The 26,192-nt window shown below is 42.9% G+C and overlaps 1 protein-coding gene across 3 annotated transcripts in view; it reads left to right on the top strand.

Annotated features, from left to right (window-relative positions):
* The window catches only part of SPTA1 (spectrin alpha, erythrocytic 1), an 81,624-nt gene that overhangs the window by 44,807 nt on the left and 10,625 nt on the right, over nucleotides 1-26,192 (top strand). Inside the window, exons 26-41 of one of the 3 annotated variants that reach the window (XM_027612018.2) lie at nucleotides 443-624; nucleotides 11,541-11,640; nucleotides 11,754-11,951; nucleotides 12,717-12,860; nucleotides 13,619-13,722; nucleotides 14,213-14,375; nucleotides 14,634-14,765; nucleotides 15,268-15,405; nucleotides 15,585-15,689; nucleotides 16,755-16,963; nucleotides 18,435-18,555; nucleotides 19,096-19,217; nucleotides 20,039-20,171; nucleotides 22,047-22,144; nucleotides 22,814-22,986; nucleotides 23,566-23,642. In XM_027612018.2, the coding sequence (XP_027467819.2) occupies nucleotides 443-624; nucleotides 11,541-11,640; nucleotides 11,754-11,951; nucleotides 12,717-12,860; nucleotides 13,619-13,722; nucleotides 14,213-14,375; nucleotides 14,634-14,765; nucleotides 15,268-15,405; nucleotides 15,585-15,689; nucleotides 16,755-16,963; nucleotides 18,435-18,555; nucleotides 19,096-19,217; nucleotides 20,039-20,171; nucleotides 22,047-22,144; nucleotides 22,814-22,986; nucleotides 23,566-23,642 (2,199 nt within the window). Of the gene's footprint in view, nucleotides 1-442; nucleotides 625-11,540; nucleotides 11,641-11,753; nucleotides 11,952-12,716; nucleotides 12,861-13,618; nucleotides 13,723-14,212; nucleotides 14,376-14,630; nucleotides 14,766-15,267; nucleotides 15,406-15,584; nucleotides 15,690-16,754; nucleotides 16,964-18,434; nucleotides 18,556-19,095; nucleotides 19,218-20,038; nucleotides 20,172-22,046; nucleotides 22,146-22,813; nucleotides 22,987-23,565; nucleotides 23,643-26,192 lie in introns of all 3 variants that reach the window. The other 2 variants (XM_027612017.2, XM_027612016.2) reach the window with 2 other exon arrangements.

Genomic DNA, 26,192 nt, shown 5'->3' with positions numbered 1-26,192 from the left:
CACTTAATCCTACTCGGCCTACAAGTAAGCTCTGGAACTTGCCAGATACACTCTGGGATAAATCAGAGGCATCATGAAGTTTGGCCTTATCATGCAGAGTGAAAAGAGCACAGAAATTGTCTATATTGAAAAGATCTTCACATTAAAACTCAGGACCCTTGGGCTCATAATCGATGCTGCCACTAATCAGCAGAGTCACTTAACCATCTGCCCGACACCCTCTTATCTTTTAAAGAAGTATGGCAATGGCAAGTTTGACTACTTCAGGGAGTTATCATGGGTACCAAAAGGGTTGGCATTATTTTATAAAGAAGGAAGATACTCTCGTACCTCCCTGACGTCTATTTGAGGAGTGAGAATTGCAGGGCTCAGAAGTGGTATTTTGCTAAGATTCAGGTATGGCTCTACTTGGCTGATTTTCAGAACTCTTGCACCTCCCCAGGTGACCATGCTGGGGGAGACAGCAGAGCGGCTCAGTAAGTCCCACCCAGATGCCGCTGATGACCTGTGGAGGCAGGGGATGGAGCTGAAGGAGGCGTGGGACAACCTGCTCAAGTCCTCGGAGGATCGGAAGGAGAACTTAAATGAGGCCCAGAAATTCTACATGTTCCTTATGCAAGCCAGGTAAAGCTCCAAAGGCAGGCTCCGCCAGGTGGGGTGGACAATTTCCACGTCTGGCCCCTGCATAGACCTTCTAGGAGCAGCCTGAGTAGAGGTGCTCTTCACTGCTGGTTTGGAGGGTATGTCCACATCCAGGTTGTACCTCTAGCGAGATACAAAAAGCTCAGGCTCAGGGGTTTAAGCCATAGAATACCCAAGTTTGAACGAATGTGACACCGTCTAGGCCAATCAAGTCAGCCTAGAGCATGCACCATACACAGGGTGCTATGTCGGGAGTTGTAGAATACAGACTTTTCTTTCTAGTGGAAAGAGAAGAGCGCACATAACCATGGTCGAACACAATACAGCCCTGATATGCATCCTAACAAATGCATGGAACTAGCACACACAGGTCCAAGGGTAAGAAAGGTGTGGTATGTTCAGGAAGTGTGGGGCAGCAAGAGCACGGGTTTGCATGTCAGAGGGCTCAAGACAAGGGCTGGGGCATAAGCTTACACATGTGGAGATAAAATCCCAGAGGACTTCCGCTGCCTTCCCAGAGAGTCTACACATTATCACAGTGGAGCAAGCAGACACTTCATCTGTGAAACAATCGCCACGTTCTGCCCCATCACCTCCATCTGCTGGGAGGAGCATTTGGAATTGAGGATCCAGGAAGCAGTGCTTCACAATGTAATACTTTTGGAAAAAAAAAAAGAAAAGGGCCTTTGGTAAATAATTGCGGTTGCTCTTGGCAGCCCCCTCCCCACTTTGGCGTCTCTGGAAAGCTATAGTTTTTCGTACGATATAAATAAATAGCATCCACAGCCGCCTCCCAAATCATATCTGCTCATAGCTCTCTGTACGTACAGAGTCCGCTCTGATTTCAGAGTCCAAGTCAAATGCTGCCTTCTTCCCTTTATGAAATCAATATGCAGAAGTAATACTCCCCCCTTCCGAGTAACTGTGACACCGGCTTTTACTGCTTTATGACCGTTTTATGACCTTTTTGCTTTTCAGGCTGCTTTTTTTATGATGTTAACCACCATACATTACGTCATTCGTTTTTGGTGTAGTGTTCCATGATTCATTGTTTGTGCATAACACCCAGTGCTCCACGCAGAACGTGCCCTCCTCAATACCCATCACCAGGCTAACCCATCCCCCCACCCCCTCCCCTCTAGAACCCTCAGTTTGTTTCTCAGAGTCCATCGTCTCTCATGGTTTGTCTCCCCCTCCGATTTCCCCCCTTTATTTTTCCCTTCCTGTTATCTTCTTCTTCTTCTTCTTTTTTTAACGTATAATGTATTATTTGTTTCAGAGGTACAGATCTGTGATTCAACAGTCTTGTACAACTCACAGTGCTCACCACAGCACATACCCTACCCAATGTCTATCACCCAGCCACCCCGTCCCTCCCACCCCCCACCACTCCAGCAACCCTCAGTTTGTTTCCTGAGATTAAGAATTCTTCATATCAGTGAGGTCATAGGATACATGTCTTTCTCTGATTGACTTATTTCGCTCAGCATAACACCCTCCAGTTCCATCCACATCATTGCAAATGGCAAGATCTCATTCCTTTTGGTGGCTGCATAATATTCCACTGTGTGTATATATACCACCTCTTCTTTATCCATTCATCTGTCGATGGACATCTTGGCTCTTTCCACAGTTTGGCTATTGTGGACATTGCTGCTATAAACATCGGGGTGCACGTACCCCTTCGGATCCCTACATTTGTATCTCTGGGGTAAATACTCAGTAGTGCAATTGCTGGGTCATAGGGTTGCTCTATTTTCAACTGTTTGAGGAACCTCCATACTGTTTTCCAGAGTGGCTGCACCAGCTTGCATTCCCACCAACAGTGTAGGAGGGTTCCCCTTTCTCCGCATCCCCGCCAACATCTGTCGTTTCCTGACTTGTTAATTTTAGCCATTCTGACCGGTGTGAGGTGGTATCTCATTGACGTTTTGATTTGGATTTCCCTGATGCTGAGCGATGTTGAGCACTTTTTCATGTGTCTGTTGGTTCAGGCTGTTTTTGAAATAGGTATTAGCCTCTCGTGTTCCATTTGATTTTTTTTTTTAATCTAAAGTATTAACTCCTCTTTTGCTATGTTACATATTTAGTAAGCAACCAATGAAACTTAGGTGTTTGAATTAGTGAATACATGAGTTTTCAAAAGAAAAGACCCTTCTGCCCTAGATTGGATGTTTGTTGTTTCTCCAACAAGAGAAAAGTCTCTGTGATGCTTCATTTGGGCATCACACAGAATTGCAAATGAGTACATTGTTACTTGACATTTACCCCCTGGGACACGGACCTTAGCTTTCCTTGTCATACCCCTTGACTGCTAACAGTCAGAAGTGGGCCCTGGTCTCATCAATGGTATGGAGAGAGAGAGAGTGTGTGTGTGTGTGTGTGTGTGTACATGTGTGAATGTATGTGTGTGTGCATGTGTGAATGTGTGTACATGCATGAATGTGTGTACTTGCATGAATATGTGTGCATGCGTGAATGTGCGTGTGTTTGAGTGAATGTGTGTGTATATGCGTGAATGTGTGTGTGTGTGTGTGCGTGCACACACGCATGCTGGGAATAAAAGAATGAAGACATACCTTCCCTGAGATTCCATATAAAATAAATCCTTAAACCCAAGAATCTACTCTTTATGTACAAGAATCATTAAGAGTAATGGAATATGGATTGGTCCAGGATTTGAGTGTCCAGGTTCTTTCCAGATGTCTGTTTTTACTTATATTACATGGGCAAGCCACTTACATTCTCTAGGCTGACCTTTTCATCTCCAAACAGAAAACAAAAGAGTTCCCAGAATTCTATACAGGATTATGACAAGAACTGAAAGAGATAATATATGTGAAGACATTTTCAAACATAAGGGATTGTCATTATTAAGTCAAACAGTGTAAACAACAGAATTCAGTGATTCATCACTTAGATATAAGACCCAGTGTTCAGCACTAGTGCCCTCCTTATTGCCCATCCTCCATCTAGTCCATCCCCCACCCACCTCCCTCCATCAACACTCAGTTTTTTCTTTATAGTTATGAGTCTTTTATGGTTTGCTTCCCTCTCTCTTTTTTTCTTCATCTGCCCCCTCTCCCAATGTTCATTTGTTTTGTTTCTTAAATTCCACATATGAGTGAAATCATACAGTATCTGTTTTTTTCTGGGTTATTTCACTTAGCATAATACACTCTAGCTCCAGCCACGTTATTGTGAATGGCAAGATTTCATTCTTTTTGATGGCTGAGTAATATTCCATTGTATATACATCCCATCTTCTTTATCCATTCATTAGTCAATGAACATTTGGGCTCTCTCCATAGTTTGGCTATTGTTGATAATGCTGCTCTAAACATTGGAGCGCAGGTACCCCTTCTAATGTTAACTAACTAGAATTTGAATAAAATATTGAAAAAAATAAAAGCTTAGCAAAATAAAAAAAGAAAACATTTCCAATTGGTTTCTAGTAAATCATCTTTTTTTAAATTTTTTTATTGTTATGTTAATCACCATATATTACATCATTAGTTTTTGATGTAGTGTTCCATGATTCATTGTTTGTGCATAACACCCAGTACTCCACGCAGAACGTGCCCTCTTTAATACCCATCACCAGGCTAACCCATCCCCCTACCCTCCTCCCCTCTAGAACCCTCAGTTTGTTTTTCAGAGTCCATCATCTCTCCTGGTTCGTCTCCCCCTCCGACTTACTCCCCTTCATTCTTCCCCTCCTGCTATCTTCTTCTTTTTCTTTTTTCTTAACATATGTTGCATTATTTGTTTCAGAAGTACAGATCTGAGATTCAACAGTCTTGCACAATTCACAGCGCTCACCAGAGCACATACCCTCCCCAATGTCTATCACCCAGCCACCCCATCCCTCCCACCCCCAACCACTCCAGCACCCTCAGTTTGTTTCCTGAGATTAAGAATTCCTCATATCAGTGAGGTCATATGATACGTGTCTTTCCCTGATTGACTTATGTCACTCAGCATAACACCCTCCAGTTCCATCCACATCGTTGCAAATGGCAAGATCTCATTCCTTTTGATGGCTGCATAATATTCCATTGTGTATATATACCACTTCTTCTTTATCCATTCATCTGTCAATGGACATCTTGGCTCTTTCCACAGTTTGGCCATTGTGGATATTGCTGCTATAAACATTGAGGTGCACGTACCCCTTCGGATCCCTACATTTGTATCTTTGGGGTAAATATCCAGTAGTGCAATTGCTGGATCGTATGGTAGCTCTATTTTCAACTGTTTGAGGAACCTCCATACTGTTTTCCAGAGGGGTTGCACCAGCTTGCATTCCCACCAACAGTGAAGGAGGGTTCCCCTTTCTCCACAACCCCGCCAACATCTGTCGTTTCCTGACTTGTTAATTTTAGCCATTCTGACTGGTGTGAGGTGGTATCTCATGGAGGTTTTGATTTGGATTTCCCTGATGCCGAGCGATGTTGAGCACTTTTTCATGTGTCTGTTGGCCATTTGGATGTCTTCTTTGGAAACATGTCTGTTCATGTCTTCTGCCCATTTCTTGATTGGATTATTTGTTCTTTGGGTGTTGAGTTTGATAAGTTCTTTATAGATTTTGGATACTAGCCCTTTATCTGATATGTCATTTGCAAATATTTTCTCCTATGCTGTCGGTTGTCTTTTGGTTTTGTGGACTGTTTCTTTTGCTGTGCAAAAGCTTTTTATCTTGATGAAATCCCAATAGTTCATTTTTGCCCTCGCTTCCCTTGACTTTGGCGATGTTTCTAGGAAGAAGTTGCTGCGGCTGAGGTCGAAGAGGTTGCTACCTGTGTTCTCCTTTAGGATTTGGATGGACTCCTGTCTCACGTTTAGGTCTTTCAACCATTTGGAGTCTATTTTTGTGTGTGGTGTAAGGAAAGGGTCCAGTTTCATTCTTGTGCATGTGGCTGTCCAATTTTCCCAACACCATTTGTTGAAGAGGCTGTCTTTTTGCCATTGGACATTCTTTCCTGCTTTGTCAAAGATAAGTTGACCATAGAGTTGAGGGTCCATTTCTGGGCTCTCGATTCTGTTCCATTGATCTATGTGTCTGTTTTTGTGCCAGTACCATACTGTCTTGATGATGACAGCTTTGTAATAGAGCCGGAAGTCCAGAATTGTGATGCCGCCAGCTTTGCTTTTCTTTTTCAATATTCCTCTGGCTATTCGGGGTCTCTTCTAGTTCCATACAAATTTTAGGATTATTTGTTCCATTTCTTTGAAAAAAAGGGATGGTATCTTGATGGGGATTGCATTGAATGTGTAGATTGCTCTAGGTAGCACTGACATCTTCACAATGTTGGTTCTCCCAATCCATGAGCATGGGACGTTTTTCCATTTCTTTGTGTCTTCTTCAATTTCTTTCATGAGTATTTTATAGTTTTCTGAGTACAGATCCTTTGCCTCTTTAGTTCAATTTATTCCTAGGTATCTTATGGTTTTGGGTGCCATTGTGAATGGGATCGATTCCTTGATTTGTCTCTCTTCTGTCTTGTTGTTGGTGTATAGGAATGCCACTGATTTCTGTGCACTGATTTTATATCCTGCTACTTTACTGAATTCCTGTATGAGTTCTAGCAGTTTTGGGGTGGAGTCTTTTGGGTTTTCCACATACAGTATCATATCATCTGCAAAGAGTGAGAGTTTGACTCTCTCTTTGCCAATTTGGATGCCTTTGATTTCTTTCTGTTGTCTGATTGCTGTGGCTAGGACTTCTAATACTATGTTGAATAGCAGTGGTGATAGTGGATATCCCTGCCGTGTTCCTGACCTTAGGGGAAAAGCTCTCAGCTTTTCCCCATTGAGAATGATATTCGCTGTAGGTTTTTCATAGATGGCTTTTATGATATTGAGGTATGTACCCTCTATCCCTATACTCTGAAGAGTTTTGATCAAGAAAGGATGCTGTACTTTGTCAAATGCTTTTTCTGCATCTATGGAGAGGATCATATGATTCTTGTTCTTTCTTTTGTTAATGTATTGTATCACGTTGATTGATTTGCGGATGTTGAACCAGCCTTGCAGCCCAGGGATAAATCCCACTTGGTCGTGGTGAATCATCCTTTTAATGTACTGTTGGATCCTATTGGCTAGTATTTTGGTGAGAATTTTTGCATCCATGTTCATCAAGGATATTGGTCTGTAATTCTCCTTTTGGATGGGGTCTTTGTCTGGTTTTGGGATCAAGGTAATGGTGGCCTCATAAAATGAGTTTGGAAGTACTCCTCCCATTTCTATTTTTTGGAACAGTTTCAGGAGAATAGGTATTAATTCTTCTTTAAATGCCTGATAGAATTCCCCTGGGAAGCCATCTGGCCCTGGGCTTTTGTTTGTTGGGAGATTTTGGATGACTGCTTCAATTTCCTTAGTGGTTATAGGTCTGTTCAGGTTTTCTATTTCTTCCTGGTTCAGTTTTGGTAGTTGATACATCTCTAGGAATGCACCCATTTCTTCCAGGTTATCTAATTTGCTGGCATAGAGTTGCTCATAATATGTTCTTATAATTGTTTGTATTTCTTTGGTGTTGGTTGTGATCTCTCCTCTTTCATTCATGATTTTGTTGATTTGGGGCATTTCTCTTTTCTTTTGGATAAGTCTGGCCAGGGGTTTATCCCCAATCTTATTAATTCTTTCAAAGAACCAGGTCCTAGTTTCGTTGATCTGTTCTACTGTTCTTTTGGTTTCTAGTTCATTGATTTCTGCTCTGATCTTTATTATTTCTCTTCTCCTGCTGGGTTTTGGCTTTATTTGCTGTTCTTTCTCCAGCTCCTTTAGGTGTAGGGTTATGTTGTCTATTTGAGACTTTTCTTGTTTCTTGAGAAAGGCTTGTATTGCTATATACTTTCCTCTCAGGACTGCCTTTGTTGCATCCCAAAGATTTTTAATACTTATGTTTTCATTTTCATTGGTTTCGATGAATTTTTTTACTTCTTCTTTAATTTCCTGGTTGACCCATTCATTCTTTAGTAGGATGCTCTTTAGCCTCCATGTATTTGAGTTCTTTCTGACTTCCCTCTTGTGATTGAGTTCTAGTTTCAAAGCATTTTGGTCTGAAAATATGCAGGGAATCATCCCAATCTTTTGGTACCGGTTGAGACCTGATTTGTGACCTAGGATGTGATCAGTTCTGGAGAATGTTCCATGGGCACTAGAGAAGAATGTGTATTCCGTTGTTTTGGGATGGAATGTTCTGAATATGTCTGTGAAGTCCATTTGGTCCCATGTGTCATTTAAAGTCTTTATTTCCTTGTTGATCTTTTGCTTAGATGATCTGTCCATTTCAGTCAGGGGGTTGTTAAAGTCCCCCACTATTATGGTATTGTTGTCAATGTGTTTCTTCACTTTTGTTATTAATTGCCTTATATAATTGGCTGCTCCCATGTTAGGGGCATAGATATTTACAATTGTTAGATCTTCTTGTTGGATAGACCCTTTAAGTAGGATATAGTGTCCTTCCTCATCTCTTATTACAGTCTTTGTTTTAAAATCTAATTTGTCTGTTATAAGGATTGCCGCCCCAGCTTTCTTTTGGTGTCCATTAGCATGGTAAATGGTTTTCCACCCCCTCACTTTCAATGTGGGGGTGTCTTTGGGTCTAAAATGAGTCTCTTGCAGACAGCATATCAGTGGGTCTTGTTTTTTAATCCAATCTGATAGCCTGTGTCTTTTGATTGGGGCATTGAGCCCATTTACATTCAGGGTAACTATTGAAACGTATGAATTTAGTGCCATTGTATTGCCTGTAAGGTGACTGTGACTGTATATTGTCTGTGTTCCTTTCTGGTCTATGCTGCTTTTAGGCTCTCTCTTTGCTTAGAGGACCCCTTTCAGTATTTCTTGGAGGGCTGGTTTCGTGTTTGCAAATTCCTTTAGTTTTTGTTTGTTCTGGAAGGTTTTTATCTCTCCTTCTATTTTCAATGACAGCCTACCTGGATATAGTATTCTTGACTGCATATTTTTCTCATTTAGTGCTCTGAAGATATCATGCCAGTCCTTTCTGGCCTGGCAGGTCTCTGTGGATAGGTCTGTTGCCAATCTAATGTTTCTACCATTATAGGTTACATATCTCTTCTCCCGAGCTGCTTTCAGGATTTTTTCTTTGTCTCTGAGACTCGTAAGTTTTACTATTCGATGTTGGGGTGTTGACCTATTATTATTGATTTTGAGAGGGGTTCCATGTGCCTCCTGGATTTTGATGCCTGTTTCCTTCCTCACATTAGGGAAGTTTTCTGCTATAATGTGCTCCAATATACCTTCTGCCCCTCTCTCTCTTTCTTCTTCTTTTGGGATCCCAATTATTCTAATGTTGTTTCGTCTTATGGTATCGCTTATCTCTCAAATTCTGCCCTCGTGATCCTGTAGTTGTTTCTCTCTCTTTTTCTCAGCCTCTTTATTTTCCATCATTTGGTCTTCTATTCGCTGATTCTCTCTCCTGCCTCATTTATCCTAGCAGTTAGTGCCCCCATTTTTGATTGCACCTCATTAATAGCCTTTTTGATTTTGACTTGGTTAGATTTTAGTTCTTTTATTTCTCCAGAAAGGGTTTCTCTAATAACTTCCACGCTTTTTTCAAGCCCAGCTAGTATCTTTAAAGTCATGATTCTGAACTCTAGGTCCGACATCGTACTTATGTCCGTATTGAGTAGGTCCCTGGCTGACGGTACTACCTCTTGTTCTTTTTGCTGAGGTGATTTTTTTCATCTTGTCATTTTGTCCAGAGGAGAATAGATGAATGAGAGAACAACATACTAACAGGTTAACAACGTCCCCAGCAAATATACTCTAAACAAATCATAAAAGACCTGAAACCAGGGGAAAAGAAAGGGAAAGAAAGAAAAAAGAAAGAGGAAAAAAAAGAAAAAAAAGAGAAAAACAAAAACAGAACAATACAAAAAAGCAGAATATGATCAAATATGATCAGGCCAGTGCATAGATCAGTGCCACACACTAGATTTTGGGCATATTTTGGTCTGTTAGCAAACAGTGCCTCCTAAAATTTTAAAGGAAGAAAGACATATATGTACAAAATAAGGGTTGATACAATGCAGGGATGGAAGATGACTGTAAAGATGAAAATTATAAAAGATTTTATAAAAGGAATTTAAGATAAGAAGTTGTTTGAAAAAAGAAAGAAGAAGATTTTAAAAAAAAAGGGAGAGAATGTGATCAGGCAGGAGACTAGAACAAAGCCATACACTAGCGATTTAGGGTATATTTTGATCTGTTAGAAGAAACTGTATCTCAAAATTTAAAGAGAGAACAACTTATATATATATGGCAAAAATAAGGGTAACTACTATGAAGGGATAAAATATGACTCTAAAAATGAAAAATAAAAAATGTTTGTTTTAAAAAAGGGATTGATAAGATGTTGGTTGAAAAAGGGAAAAAGAAAAATTAAAAAAAAAAACAGTTAAAAAAATTAACTTTGATGAACTAATGAATCATGGTAAAAAAAAAAGCCATGAATTCTATGTGCAGTATTCCGCTAGCGCTGGAGTTCTCCCGTTCTCCTTGATCGGTAAACTTGGCCTTGGCTTGCTGGCTGTTCGTGCTGATCTTCTGGGGGAGGGGCCTGTTGCCGTGCTTCTCAAATGTCTTTGCCGGAGGCTGAATTGCCCCGCCCTTGTTGGTCCGGGCTAAGCAAGCTGCTCGGGTTTGATCTCAGGAGCTTTTGTTCCCTGCAAGCTCTCCGTACAGCCTTGGAGGACCAGGGCCAAAATGGTGGCCTCCCAATCTCCACCCGGAGGAGCTGAGAACTCGGGGCCCCGCTCCTCAGTGCGCCCCCAGAGAAAAGCAGTCACTCCCGTCTCCCCGGTCTCCGGCCGCACTCCGCGCTCACCCGGCCTGTGACCGAGCGTTTCTATCTCTGGCACCCGACCCCGTGTGGAGTCTCCAAATGCAGCAGTTCCCTGCGGTGCGCTCCCGCGCCGCTCCTCCCCGGGAAGGAAGGGGAGTCTCCCCGGCTCTGCCGCCCGCTGGGTCTCTGCTGGAGGAGCAGTGGCCCGACTGTCACTGATCACAGTTTATGGCCACCCCGAGCTGAGAGCCCGCGCCTCGGCTCCGTCTCTGCAGCCGGCTTCCCCGCTCCGATCCCTGGGAGCTCTGCCGCACTCAGGCACCCCCGGTCTTTCTGTGACCCCGAGGGTCCTGAGACCACACTGTCCCGCGAGGGTTCCACCCCCCGCTTAGCCACTGGAGCGACGTCCCTCAGCGGAGCCAACTTCTAAAATATCCGATTTTGTGCTCCACGGCTCTATCATTTGCCGGGAGCGGCTGATGGAGGCCCCCTCCCCCGCCGTCTATCCTCCCGAATATCGCCTCGGATTCACTTCTCCGCACGTCCTACCTTCCAGTAAGTGGTCGCTTTTCTGTTCAGAGAGTTGTTGCTACTCTCTTCTTCGATCTCCTGTTGAGGTCGTAGGTGTTCAGAATGGTTTGATCCCTATGCAGCTGAATTCCTGAGACCAGATGAAATCCAGGTCTCCTACTCCTCCGCCATCTTGCTCCCTAGTAAATCATCTTTATCACACTTGTCTTTTTCCTGTATTTTCCTTTTACTTGGAATTTTTCTTAAGCACTGTGACCAAATTCTAGAAAGTGTCTGTCTGTCTTCATCTCTATAATTTTATATTTTGATCTATTTCCTTTTTAAAGATTATTTTCATTCTTTATACACAAGCAGATTCATGTGTAATGAATTTACAATAATGAATTTCCTTTTTAAAACAAACAAACAAACAAAAACCAGTGTGAACAACAAACCCAAGATCTGTGAAGCATATAAAGTCAAATGGAAGGTGTTAATCTAGAAATAGCCAAGGACAGATAGCCCTGTTGCAAGCTGCAATGTTTTCTTATCAATCCCAATATGTCTATTTCTCTAGGGACCTAGAGAACTGGATCAGTAGCATTGGTGGCATGGTATCATCAGAGGAGCTGGCTGAGGATTTAACTGGCACGGAGATCCTGCTGGAGCGACACCAGGTATGGTTACAAAATCCACAGCCACTGATCACATGACTTCCCAAACTTCCCTCGTTTTATGACATTGTTGAGATGCCATTGGTGCCCCCAGCCTCTTCCTATTTCCAACACAGGAGCATCGGGCTGACATGGAGGCTGAAGCTCCCACCTTCCAGGCCTTAGAAGACTTTGGTGCAGAACTTATAAGCAGTGGGCACCATTCCAGTCCTGAAATTGAAGAAAAGCTTGAAGCGGTCAGGCTAAAGAAAGATGACTTGGAGAAAGCATGGAAACAACGCAAGAGGATGCTGGATCAGTGTCTGGAGTTGCAGGTAAAGCACACTTGACCCTGTTAAAAAGGATTAGTTAGGCTCAGTCTGTTCCTTCTGTGCAAGTTTGCACAGTTCCTGCAGGTGCTCATTTCACTGGGCTTGCCATCCCGTAGGCACGAGGGCATTTCTTGGCTCTCTGCCATTGCGCTCTCATTGTGGTGTTCTCCGCTCGTATTCCTGTTAGAAGAGCCAAACAAAGTGGGGATCAGCTCTTGGCACGAGATGCAGGTGATTATAATGTATTTATTGATTGAGAGTTTGGTTGATTGATTCTTGTTGAGAACATGCTGGGTGTGGAGCCCTGGAAACACAAAGATTAGTAAGATAACGTCTCTTTTCTGAAGTAGTGAAATTAAACATGTAGACAGACCATTCTAGCACAGGTGATTGTTAATAAAACATATGAAAGTTTTGAGGCTAAACAAGAGGGAGTGATTAGTGGCAGTGAGGGAAGGGATGAGTGGATCACTGGTGACCCTGAGGGTGGTGGTTATGAGGGTCCTAAGAAAATAACCAGCCAGCATCTGCCAGGTGCAGCATATGGGAAACACACCCTGGGAATGGAGTATAGTTTAAACGAAAACATAAAATATGTTTTCAGGGAAGAGTAAAAGCACCAGAATAGCTAAGATTCATGGTATGAATGTTTCTTGGAAGAACATAAGCAACCCTTATGGGGTCCCTTATATCAGTGTTGTAGGAAAGGGATGGATCATTTCCTCTGTCCCCTGGATTGGATATAACCTCTGCCTTCATTCCCCATAGTTGTTCCACGGGAATTGTGATCAGGCTGAGAGCTGGATGCTGGCGCGTGAGAATTTCCTGAGGTCAGAGGGCCACAGTTCCTTAGATACTCTAGTGGCCTTGATGAAGAAACGGGACGATTTGGACAAAGCAATCACTGCCCAGGTAATAACAACTAATATAGGAGTTCCAATAATAAATATTAGTAATAATAACAGAGATTCTATACATGTATATAGTTTTGTGATTTACAAGTGTTTTAATTCCCATTTGCTTCTTACAGAAAACTCGGAGTTAGACAGGGCAGTTGATACGGTGGCTTAGCCTTCCTCAAGTCACTCGTGGCATTGGACTGACTTACTGCAAGCCCAGCCTTTAACAACCTACCTTTTAGAATTGGAAGTGACTTTATATACTGCCTATGCCAACATCCCACCCAATGCAGGAGTCACCCTCTGCCATGGCCAAGGGAGGAGTCTGTTTTTTAGGGAGCTCAGTACCACAGGAGCTTAGTACCACAGGAGTCCATACCACAGGAGCTCAGTACCACAGGAGTCCATCCACAGGAGCTCAGTACCACAGGAACTCAGTACCACAGGAGTCCATACCACAGGAGCTCAGTACCACGGGAGTCCATACCACAGGAGTCAGTACCACAGGAGCTCAGTACCACAGGAGTCCATACCACAGGAGCTCAGTACCACAGGAGTCCATACCACAGGAGCCCATCTTAGTGTCATTATTAATGTTTCTCCTCCTGTTGAATTAAAAGCCACTTTCGTGGCATTTACCCTCTGGCCCTGGTTTTGTTCCCCTTTGTGAAGCCACAAAGGGTGTCTCTGTTCTTTTCTAGGAGAGAGTCTGGGATTGCACTGAAGGCCTAATCTCCAGGCATCTGGGCTTTTTTCTTTTCCTCTATCTAGGAAAATAAGATCACTGAGTTAGACCATGTTGCGGAGCGGCTCATAGCTGATGACCACTATGCCAAGGAGGAGATTGCTGCTCGGTTCCAACGGGTGCTAGACAGGTCAGGCCTGAGCAGGTGTTTTGTGAGCTAAGGAAGATGCAGCAGAGTGACCTCTTTGCTAGCATGGAGGATGGGGGTCACACTCTGAGTTCTTTTCATTTCTAAATCCCTAAAACTATGTTGACACTTGGAAACATTTCTGATCTAGACTCACAGAATGAAAGGCGTGGAATACAACTTAATTATTACTGACTTAACCACTGTATTTTATATTTGAAAATAACAAGACAATGCAACAACTAAATCTATTAGTATAATATGTAATATTAGATATAATATACATGTAATATAATATGTATATGAACATTATTTGTAATATTATAACATATAATGTATAGCTAAATAATATATAGCTTTGTTACGTATAACATATAAATCCATAAATAACGAGAGGAGAAGGGACAAGTTGGCAAATGAGAAGATTGCAGACATGGCATCAAACCTTGGTGGAAGGGTTGAGGGCAGAGAGTGATCTAGCTTCCTCCTCCAGATGGAACGCTCTAAAAGAACTGCTGATTGCTGAGCGTGCAAAACTTGGTGACTATGCTGACCTCAAAAAATTCCACCATGACCTTGAGGACCTGGAGGAATGGATCAGTGAGATGCTGCCCATAGCCTGCGATGAATCCTACAAAGATCCCACCAACATCCAGGCAAGTTCAAAACAGGAATCTTGGAAAACTCTGGCATACCCAGATTGTTGGATGAAGGGTTGTCTCCCTAAACAGAATGCTTCCTCACTGTTGAGACCATTGTCTGCCCTCAGGGGCTTCTGAGTCTAATGTTAAGGCGTGGGTCCTTCAGGAAGTCACCACTGGTTATGACAGAACATTAACTTTTTCTTTGAAACAGAACTTATCTATCTTGCTTCCTTAGATTACAGGGTAATTTAGTTTCTGCTTTCCCTTCAGAGAAAATACCTGAAACACCAGGCTTTTGAAAATGAGGTCCAGGGCCGAGCTGAGGAGGTGGAGGGAGTCCTCAACTTGGGGAACTCTCTGATTGAGCGGGAGGCATGTGACGGGAATGAAGAGACCATGAAGGTAGGGGTTCTGCTCAGGATGGTTTGGGCTAAAGGCACGTGAGGAGAAGCCCCTTCTTCCTTCAGAGTTTCCATGGGTGGGGATATGGAGTGTGTTCTGTGGTTAGCGATCTTCCCTCTGACGGCCGCACAAAGAAGGTGGGAAACCGTGTTGCTCGGGCCTTATCACTTCTGTCAAACTCAGTACCTAGGACTCTGAGAAAGCTTTAGACCTAATTCCTAAGCGTTGTCATGCTTGTTTGACATTTTCTATCCCTATTGCCAAGAGCTTTGGCTCTTAGGCACCAGTCTCTGTAAGCAGCCCAGGACCCTTTCCTCAAACTTTGTTCCAACACCTCCTGTTGTTTCCCAGATTAAGCATAAATAGTTAAAAATGTATGGCATTCAAAGGTTGGCAGATTTTGGCTAGTCCCTAACTCCTAGGCCCCTACAGTATCTCTTCAAGTTTCCACAGGCCTCAGGATCCTAAATACCATAGTGATCCCCAAATTTCTTTGAGTTAGGGTCAACTGGAAGAGCTGGCCAAGCACTGGAACTACCTGCTTGAGAAAACAATTGACAAAGGACAGAAGCTCAATGAGGCGAGTCGCCAACAGAGGTTCAACACAGGCATCCAGGACTTCAAGTTCTGGCTCTCAGAGGTAATTGCACCCGGAATGATGGGGGCATGGGATCTTAATAACTACTTGCCAGATAAATGGGTTTATGCGTGAACAGTTTCCTTGACTTTCTTGGGAAAAGTTGGGGGATATGGTTGCTAATGTTCTCCTTAAAGACCATTTTCATCTGGCAGCTTCACTGCATATTTCTTTATTCGCAGGCAGAGACACTGCTGGCCATGAAAGATCAGGCCAGGGACTTGGCTTCAGCAGGAAACTTGCTCAAAAAACATCAGCTGTTGGAAACGGAGATGTTGGCCCGAGAGGTAAGCAGTGTTGGGAGTCTCACTCCTCTGGGCAGAATGGAAATGCCTCTGACTTTCGTCTCTCATCTTAGGAGGCCATTTGAGAACACTTTCTTGCAAAACTGACCTTAGCGTTCTCAGCCAGCAGTCATTATACCATGTCGAATCCATGAGCTGCAGAGCTGTGGCAATGGTCACTGCTAACCAGTTGGCATGAAACTATAGATTCTGAGGAAGAGGGTCCAGGAAGAGGTTCCTAAAGCTATCTTGTCTACCTTTTAATGAGGCATACATCTAAACTCACTATCTTTCAAAGCTCATATTTGATCTGGCCTATGAAAGAGAGTTTATTTTACATAATTATAGAGAGCAAAAAATATCAGAGGGGGATATCATGTGCAACGAAGGTGAACTATATATATACTCTGGAAATTCTATGGAGAATTCCAGTTGCATTCCAATATCAAGCAGAAATGTGTTTTGGGAGCAGTGATAAACATGTTGGCAGGTATTGATTTCATCCTGGAGAATTTTATATTATCAGTTTTATTTGGTGGCAGAAATAGGCACAGAAAGAACAAGAAGTCAAAGGCTTTCTAAGTTCCAGAGCTTTAGGACCTGATGACATTCCCCACGACAATACTAGAAGGACAGAGTTAGAGTGAAAACAGACAGAAGAGTCTGGGTGTGTTCTGACGTGGTCAGCCTAGGAATGTTATGGTAGAGTAGCTCTTCTTGAATACTTCTATCTATCAATCTGTGTCAGACTCAGGACTGTGAGGAAGACAGTCATGTTTGGAGGCACACACTTCCTCACACTCATTTTCCAGTTGGGAAGAGGAGGAAAAAGCAAGGGAGAATACCAGAAAGCAAATGGACACTTTGAGTATTATAGTCACGTTACTCACAGTGCTCTCTGATCTTGCCCCCACCTGAGCTGAGTTAAAAGAGCTTATCATCAATTTGACTATCTTCAAAAACAGTCTGTTTGACCCAGACTTTGAACCTGCACCAGTGGTGGTTAAAGTCCAGGGTCTACTTAATGCCTGCATCGTTCTGTTCACTGAAAACACCTCGGCTTTCTAGGATGCACTCAAGGACCTGAATGAGTTAGCTGCTGATCTGCTCTCCAGCGGGACTTTCAATGTTGACCAGATTGTGGAGGAAAGGGATAATGTCAATGAGCGCTTCCTGAATGTCCAGGACTTGGCAGCCACACACCATGAGAAACTCAAAGAGGCTTATGCCTTGTTCCAGTTCTTCCAGGACCTAGATGATGAGGAATCATGGATAGAGTATGTATGGCCAGCTCACACTGCACCAATAACCAAAGAGAATAGATGATCCACCAAACGTGTTCCCATTTGGTGCTGAAATGAAATATGTAATTGTTTCTTACAGTTGGTATTACTTCTTAACCATGTTTGCCTTAGCCTAAAGTTAACATTGGTTTTATTTTTCTCAAATTATCTCACTGTATGCAGGCGGAAGGAGACAGGCTTGGAGAAGTGGGGAGCAATTCACATACATTCTGGGAACAAAATTAAGAAACCACGTACGCTTGCTTGTTCTAGATAGTTCATAGAATGTGTAATGTCTGGATGAGATAGCTGGGCCTTTACAACTTACTCAACTGCCGAAATCCTTGTCATTTGTTTAAAAAAATATTGAAATTCTAGTTGGTGAACATACAAAAAAGAAACATACAGTGCAACATTAGTTTCAGAAGTTGAATTCAGTGATACATATCATACCCAGTGCTCATCGCAACAGGTGCCCTCCTTAATCCCCATCACCCACCTAGGCCACCCCCCACCCACCTCCCTCCATCAACCCTCAGTGTGTTCTCTATCTTTAAGAGTCTCTTATGGTCTGCCTCCTTCATTTTCTTTTTTTCCCCTTCTGCTATGTTGGTCTGTTTTGTTTCTTAAATTCCACATCTGAGTGAAATCATATGGTGTTTGCCCTTCTTTGTCTGACTTATTTTGCTCAGCACAATACACTCTAGCTCCATCCTGGGAATCTAAGGTGCCACCGAACTGGACACAGGCCAACATTACCCAGTACCTGCCAGGCTTTCATTACTAATTCTGTTTTTGTGGTAAAAAGTATGATTGGGAAAATCAAATTATTTTCCCTACTTCCCATGTAACCTGCCTCATCGTGCTCTTCTTCTATAAGCCTGCTGATTCTCGCTGGTAATCAATGAATTAAAGGGAAGCCTTGTGCACCAGGCAACAAGGAGGACATCGTAGGAACTTCAGAAACAATGAGATAACATAATCCTGTCTGTGTAGTCTTTTACTATGCTTTGTGGTTGCGGTATCAGCTTTTTTTTTAACCCATTCTATCTAAATTCATTATTGATATTAATAGACAAAAATGACAAAGGCCGTGAACGCCATATATGTACATAGGGTCATGTATATGTGTGTGCATATAATTTTCACATTTTTTGAAAGAGAAACATTAGTGCATGTCCCTGAGCAAAGAAGAAGAGATGCACAGGGAGGCAGACAAGGGAATGAATGGAAAGGCTGTCACAGCTGTGGGCATAGTGGGGACCAGTATGTTGTTTTCATTTGTATTGTCAGGAGTTTTGCAGAAAGCCTCTGGCACTAATTGTCTTTGTGGTTACTGACTCCCGAGTGTTCCGGAATTTACCACCTCCCCACCCCCAGCCACACACCCATTCTTAGAAAACCCTTGCTCTAGGATGACCTCGAATGTCTAAACTACGTTTTCCATTTCCTTCCTTGGTCCCAGGGAGAAGTTGTTACGCGTGAGCTCCCAGGACTATGGGAGGGACCTTCAGGGGGTGCAGAATTTGCTGAAGAAGCACAAGCGCCTCGAGGGGGAGCTGGTGGCCCATGAACCCACCATCCAGGTATGAAGAGTTGAGGTCTGTGGATCAGTAGGGTGATGCTGCACAATGGGGAGGTGGCATGCAGAGCCACAGGGAGCTAGGTAAAGAGCCTACAGGCATTCTTCCCTCCTCTGCACATGGTCTTCTATGAATAGAAGAATTCTGCTCAGGGACTGTGCTTTTCCCTGGAAGGGACACTTTCAATACCATAGACACAATTGTTGGTGATTAGGGTGCAGTCTAGGACATCTGGAAAAGCTGTACTTGAGCTGAGTCATAGGGGCAGAAGACAGTTCTGCATCACCCTATGACCATGAATAATCCAGAAAGCAGATCATGGAGTATAGCCTGGTATAAGCCCTGAAGTTGCACAAGGGGACATTTAGCATGGTGGACCTGACTGCAGGTGTCTTCATTCTCCCAAGATTTTCAAGACCACCCCAAGTACCATGGGGTTTATAAATGATGTGGAGGGTGGGAAGGGCTGGATACCTTACCAGGGAACGCCGACTAAATGGGGAGAGTCTGTGGGGTAATGTTACATGGGTGTGTGCTCTCCAGGGTGTGCTGGATGCGGCAGACAGGCTGGGAGATAAGGCTGCTGTGGGGCAGGAGGAGATCCAGGAACGGCTGACTCATTTTTTCCAACACTGGGAGGAGCTCAAAGAGTTGGCGGCTGCTCGGTGAGTCAGTGATAGGAGGCCCAGCTATCTTCCTGGGTTGTTGGTATTGGGCTTAGCATTGGCTGCTCTCCCCAACTCCCCATCTCTATTTATCATCGAAGTCCCTGCTCAGATGCCAGCCTGCCATGCAGCTTGCCCCCACTGACCCCAGGGAGAGGTGAGGAGGCTGCCGCCTCTGTGGTCTGAACACACCTCTGCTCCCATGCTTTCTTGCAACCGTCCTTTATCATCGTTGGCCTCATGCGCCAATGCTTCACACCAGGTCATGCCCCTGGGTCTGTTTTACTTTGTACAACGCCCCCCCCCCCAAGCTTAGTGCTGTGAGCAGCCCCTAGGAATGAATGAATGAGGGGATATTATTTTCTCCCTGATAGCCATACAATCAATGAGAACCCTGCAGCCAGATAGACAAACAGAATAATTTCTGCCTATGATTCCATACCTGTTGGCGGTAGGAAGACATGTCTTTCTGGGGAATACAAGGAAACTTCTAGCATTGAGGGTGCCTTCACTGTATAAGAGGAACCACGGTGCTCTGAGTAGAAAGAGACACTACTTCACTGATGCTGTCCTGCAACTCTGATGTCTGGGCCCTCGTGTTTGGGTAAGGCTCCCTTCCCCCAGCAAAGATTCCCGGAGAGCAGATGATGCCACAAACCGGAACTTCTGGGGCCAGGGCCTCCCCAGTTCACAGGAGCTCACGTCAGATTGTTCTGTGGCCCAGTCCCACTGTGGCTGCCTCATGTGGCCGGGCTATGTGCAGTGCTCCCCTGGGTCCTGCTGTCTTCTCATCCTCACTGGGGCTTACCACCCTGTTGCAGAGGGCGTCAGCTGGAGGAATCCCTGGAGTACTTGGAATTCATGCAGAATGCAGAGGAGGAGGAAGCTTGGATCAGTGAAAAGGAAGCTATGGTTGCCGGAGGGGGCTCTGGAGATACACTGGCCATGACTCAGGTGAGCCACAGGCTGAATGACTGAGATCTCCCCTTTGATTTGAATCTTTTCTTATGTAGTCAACACTTTCATCTATGAAAATAATCTTTCTCCTGCTGGGAGAAAGAGATGATGGAAATATGGATACTCCAGCCAGTTTTAAATATGAAAAATCAAGGTCCAGTGATGTAACTTGCCCAAGATCATGGGATCAATCAGGTGTGAAGGTGGAACTCAAAGCTCAATCCCATGATTTGTAGTCTGTCTGTGACTTCAAGTCATCATGGTTACAGACCTTCCCTCATAGGGGTAGGTTTCCTAGAGTTTCCCTCAAATCAGTTACACTGAATTGGGAAGATTGTTATGCCCGGGCATTGGTTATGGTTTCTAGAAAATATAATTTTAGCAGGGCTACCTGGAAGGTGGACCAGTTCCACAATTTACAGACATACTTGTAAATACAGTGTAGAGTTTACCAGTAAAGAAATGAACAAGTGGTCCATGTAATCTCGAGTTAATATGGACTTTTAGAGCTTTTGAGAGAGTGATCATAAGAAAATAAGGTTCTTGGGACCTTGAGATGTGTGCCTACTAGCCTTAAAACTTAGGGATTTACCAAGAATTCTCTGTGGAGATTAATTCACTCTTATGTGATGAAATAAGGAAAGGCTCACATGGGCAAGAGAAAGCTTAAAACCTGCCTAGCTTACAATTCATGCTACCAAACCCTTTCCTTTGAAAAGCCTTTTGGGACGTGTGCACACATGGGACACATTTAAGTGGTTTAGGGCTTCATCTCAAACACTCCCAAAGCCTTCCCTTTTTTAAATGAAACCTTCGGTTTTGAGAATTGTGGATACACATGCAGTTGTAAGAGCATAGGGAGGTCCCATGTACCACCTACCCAGGTTCCTCTAGTGGTGGCACATATGCCAGGGCAAGATCATGTAGCCCATCTTGTATTTAAAGAAATAATCATCTTATTTTAATGCCTAAGAACACGATGTATCAGAAATTCTTATATTTTCAAAATGTGGTGGTTAAAAGTATGATAGTCCCACAAAATCTGTGTCTTCCTTGGCCCGGGTTAGTAAGCAACGTAAAAGGAAAAGTGGATGGGGCGCCTTTGTGACAAGAGGAGGCAAGGACAGCAGAGGCAGCCCAGCGCCTTGAGGATGGGGGTGGCGGCGGGCGGAGCTGCCTGGTCTCCAGAACACTCAGGAGAATATAGAGAAGGAGGAGACACACCGCGCCCGGGCTTCATCCTCACTCCATTCTCCGTCCTTCCAGCAACAGTAGGCACAGAGAAGGTTGAGACTGAGATTCAAAACATCTCAGTGTTCTCTTTAGCTGCCTTTAGGTCACTTCTTTAAAAAAAAAAAAAGATTTTATTTATCTATCTGAGAGAGAGAGCATGAGTAGGGGGAGGGGCAGAGGGAGAAGCAGGCAGAGGACCCTGGGATCGTGACCTGAGCCAAAGGCGGACGCTTAACCGACTGATCCACCCAAGGGTCCCTAGGCCAGTTCTTAACATAGGATGATAGTTATTATCTTTCTGTTAGATACAACGTTTCATGGAATTATATAAATTTCAAAATGGAGGAATTCTTACCTTTTACCTTGACCAACACTCTCATTCTAAAGTCCAGAAAAGCTTAAAGTTCACATAGTAAGTTAGGAAGAATATCACTGTATTTCTTTGTCTCTTTCTTTTCTGGTAAGATTTCCCTTTTTGGCAAGTGAAGAGCTTCAGGAGAGGCATTCAGTGGCTCTGTGCAGGAAGAAGTAGACGGTCCCCTACTCTGTAGCCAGTGTAGCTGAATCATCCTTGGGGGTAGCTCAATGGGAGTCAGAATGGGGGTGGATGTGTTGATTCTCACTGACTCATTTATGTAGAGCCTGCTAAAGAAGCATGAAACATTGGAAAATGACTTTGCTGTCCATGAGACCCGAGTGCAAGATATATGCGCTCAAGGAGAAGACATCTTGAATAAGGTGAGCAACTGAGGGATTCCAGGCCGAGCTCATTTTCCAAAAGGGATTGGTTCAAATATAGAATCATGAGCAGCGCTAAAATTCACCCATCGAATTTTCATACTCTCTGACTAGCTACGTTGTTTTCCTTCTGAGCAAATAATTATCTGTTCAGTTGCTGCTTTTTATAAATTTTTTTCAAGTTCTTATAGATATACCCTGCAGATTTCCTTAAATCCTTTGCTGACCGCAGAACATGGCATTTATAAAGATCTTATGGCATGCTTTGGTTATAGAGTATTGTAAAAATGTAAATAAATTTCTTTGTATGCCTCTAGGGAGGAGGATCAGAACTGAAACCTCTTTGTGACTTGAAAATCATTCTTTTATTTAAATGCTTGTTTTTACAAATCCTCACTGATTAAGTGCTATGCAGGGTCTTGAACAGAGGGGACTCCAACTATGAAGGCCTTACTTACGTGGACAACACGAGAAGATCTTCCAAATGCTAGAGTGGAAAGAACCATCCCAGGCATGGATGAAAAATAAGATAAATTCACTAGACCCAGAGGAGAGTAGTTACGTATTTGGAATGAGAGAGATGACTCCTTTTTGTCATACTAAAGAGTTTCAACTTCCAGTTCTAGACATCCACCCATGTATCTGTCTCTTCTTCTCCCCTCTACCTTGGTGTTGCAGGAGAAAATTCAGCACAAGGAGAAGATTTCTGCCAAGATAGAGTCTCTGAAAGAAGAGATGCCTTCTCTGTCCAGCACAATAAATGCTTGGAAGTCACAACTGGAAGAGGATTATGCCTTTCAGCAGTTTAACTGGAAGGCTGACATGGTGGAGGCCTGGATAGGTATGACATGTGAAGGCCAGGGGAAATACTGGTAAATTCCATTGATAGAAAGGTCCTGGGATTTTCTCACTTTCCATGGGAAGAGAGATACTCCCTCCTCACCCACTCTTACCCTTTCTGGACACAATTACACTCATGTGTGTGTGCCCGTGTGCACACACACATGCCCCAGAAAACATGCTGATGGGTGACTGAGGACCAGAATTCCAGAAAACACATTTTAGGGGAATCGGTGGTTTCATCGGTGATATTTAAAAAGGCAGAGCCATGGCAAAACATTCTAAAAAATAAACAGTGTGTCCGATTACTTCTAAATTATGTCTAATCTGCAATTTTACTCCGTTTTCCAAAACACTGAGAAGTTCCCTTGGCCCTAGCTCTGTTCCAGTCAGTTCTATGCTGCATTAAGTCCAGAGAAACCGTCCATCAGCCCCTACTGCTCCCATATTCCAATAAATGATCCACTCCCAGAGTCAGGAGGCTCTCTTGTGCCATAGAGTAAATATTTCTTTTTTCCTTACCAAGGCCGATTCAAGAGCAACTACTTTCCCCCTCTAATCAATCATCTTTGCTCTCTAGCTGAGAAAGAAGAAAGTCTGAAGACCAATGGCAATGGTACAGACCTCGCTGCCTCCCTCACTCTCCTGGCAAAGCAGGTGAGAACAGGACGGCCCCTGGGCAGGTGCCAGGCACGTCCATGGCCCACATACACAGAAGCTGAACACTAGGATTATCCCATTCCCCAATTCTGTGGTTTTCTTGTCTGTAGGATCTGCTTTTTTCCCTTCCCAATATTGGTGACTTGCTAGTTTTTTCTCCCTCTCCCTCCCACCCGTCTTGCTGCTGCTAAGGGAGCATCATTTCTATTAGACAACCAGCTTTGGTTTTTTATTTTTCTTTGTATTTCGTATAATCTTTGTATTATATTCCATTAATATCTTTTTATATCTTTATCATTTTATTTTATTTTATTTGGGATTAACTTTTTTTTAAAACATTCCATAGGATAAATATTTAGATCATCAAATATTTAGACATTCTCCTTTTTTCAGCATTTTGATGTAAGGATATAAATTTCCCTCTAAGCAGAGCTTTAGCTGCATCTCACAATTTCATATGTTACTTCTGTTAGTATCACTCAGATAAAATGTTTCTGTTGTTTCCAATTTCTTATTTAACCTATTTGTTATTCCATAGTGTATTTTGCTGAATTTCCAAACACTTGGGAATTTTCTCATTATCGTCTTTGATATTTATAGCTAGTTTAATTCCACTTTGTTTTAAAAACACATTCTATATTAATCTAGAAGCTTGATTTACATCCAGCAAATGATATGTTTTGGTGAATAGTCTATTTACAGTTGAAAAGAATGTGCATTTTTTTAAAGATTCTATTTATTTATTTGAGAGAGAAAGTAAGAGAGCACAAGCAGGGGGAATGGCCGAGGAAGAGGGAGAAACAGGCTTCCCACTGAGCAGGGATCCCGATCCAAGGACTCTGGGATCATGACCTGAACTGAAGGCAGACGCTTAACCAACTGAGCCACCCAGGTGCCCCAGAAAGAATGTGTGTTTTACAGTGGTTTATATTACCTGTCAGATTTGGGTCGTTAATCCTGTTGTTTAAATACTTTGTAATTTTTATGTATTTTGACGTTAGGTTCAAAGTTGTGTTGACATTTAGAATTACAAATCATCTTGACGAACTGATACTTTTAATTATGAAATGTTCTTTCTAATAACATTTCTTGATTTAAAGTCTTCTTTTTCACGTACTAGAGTACCAGGTTTTTTGTTTGTTTGTGCTGTGCTTGAAGTGTATAGCTATTTCCATCCTTTAATTTTTTCTGTCTTTACATTTACATCTTTATATTTTATATTTTTGTTGTTGATTTGATATATTTATACACTGCAAAACGATTACCATTGTAGAACTATCTGACACCTCCGTCCCACCATGTAATTACCACTTCTTTTTTGTGTTGAGAGCATTTCAGATCTACTCCCTTAACAAGTTTCAAGTATATAATACAGTATTACTAGTTGTAATCATCTTGCTGTCCAGTAGTGTCCCAGAACCAGTCATTCTTTTAGTTGGAAGTTTGCATCCTTCGACCAATTTCTCCTCATTTCCCCCACCCTCCAGCCCTTAGCAACCTCCAGTCTACTGTGCTTCTCTGCTTGACTCTTCTAGATTCCACTTGTGAGGGATAGCAAACGGCATTTGTCTTTCTCCATCTGACTTACTTCATTTAACATATGCTCTCTAGTTTCATACAAATTGTCACAAGTGGCAGGATTTCCTTCTATTTCATGGCTGAATAATATTCCATTTTATACACACACACGCACACACACACACACACACACACGCATCACATCTTCATCTGTTCATTTGTTGATGGACACTCAAGTTGTTTCCATATCTTGGCTAATGTGAATGATGTTGCAATGAATATGGAAATGCGGAGTGTCTTTATGTTTTGGATGATGGCTCCTAAAATTTCACAGAGTTGAGTATTGTTTATTTATCTAATTAGATCATTTTATTGGAACAGTGAGTCCACTTACATTTAAAATAATGTAACTCGTGAATTTTGATTTAAAGTTATAATTTAACACTTCCATCCCCCCATCCAACCCCTACTTTTGGCCAGGGACTGAAATGATTCAAGACATAATCTTTTTTTTTTTTTTTTTTTTTTGAGGATTTGCCCTTTTCAGTTGGCTTTTACTCCTAGGGCCCTTTAACGGTTCAACTAAATCCCTTTCACCGGAGCTACTCCTCTTTGTGTCCTCAACTCAGCACCGTGAGGCTATTGAGGAGTCTACTTAGCATCTTTGACTATTTGCTCCTGTTTTTCTGCTTGGCTTCTGGGAGTCCTGTTCTATAGCGTTTAGGAACCCATAGATGCCTTGAGGGGAAAGCAGGTAGATTATTGGACGAACTTTTCTGCAGTTCTTTTTCCGCAGCTGCTCAAATCCTGGCTGCCTGGTTTCCCAGAACCTGTCTCTTTGATTTCATAAGATTGTCAAGAGTTCTGAGCAGCTGCTTTCCCCTCAGTCTCTTAGCCTGTGCAGCCCACATGTCATAGGGAAAGATGACAGAGAATATTACTCTGATTTTACTACTATTTCACCTCTCTAGAGTTTTGATTCCTTGAGGTGTAGTGACCTGAGTTGCGTTCTGATCTCTTTCAAACAGC

The sequence above is a fragment of the Zalophus californianus genome, chromosome 10 (assembly GCF_009762305.2).
Source record: "Zalophus californianus isolate mZalCal1 chromosome 10, mZalCal1.pri.v2, whole genome shotgun sequence".
Taxonomy (NCBI): domain Eukaryota; kingdom Metazoa; phylum Chordata; class Mammalia; order Carnivora; family Otariidae; genus Zalophus; species Zalophus californianus.
Note: the sequence above shows the minus strand (reverse complement) of the source record. Positions and strands in the feature narration are given on the sequence as shown.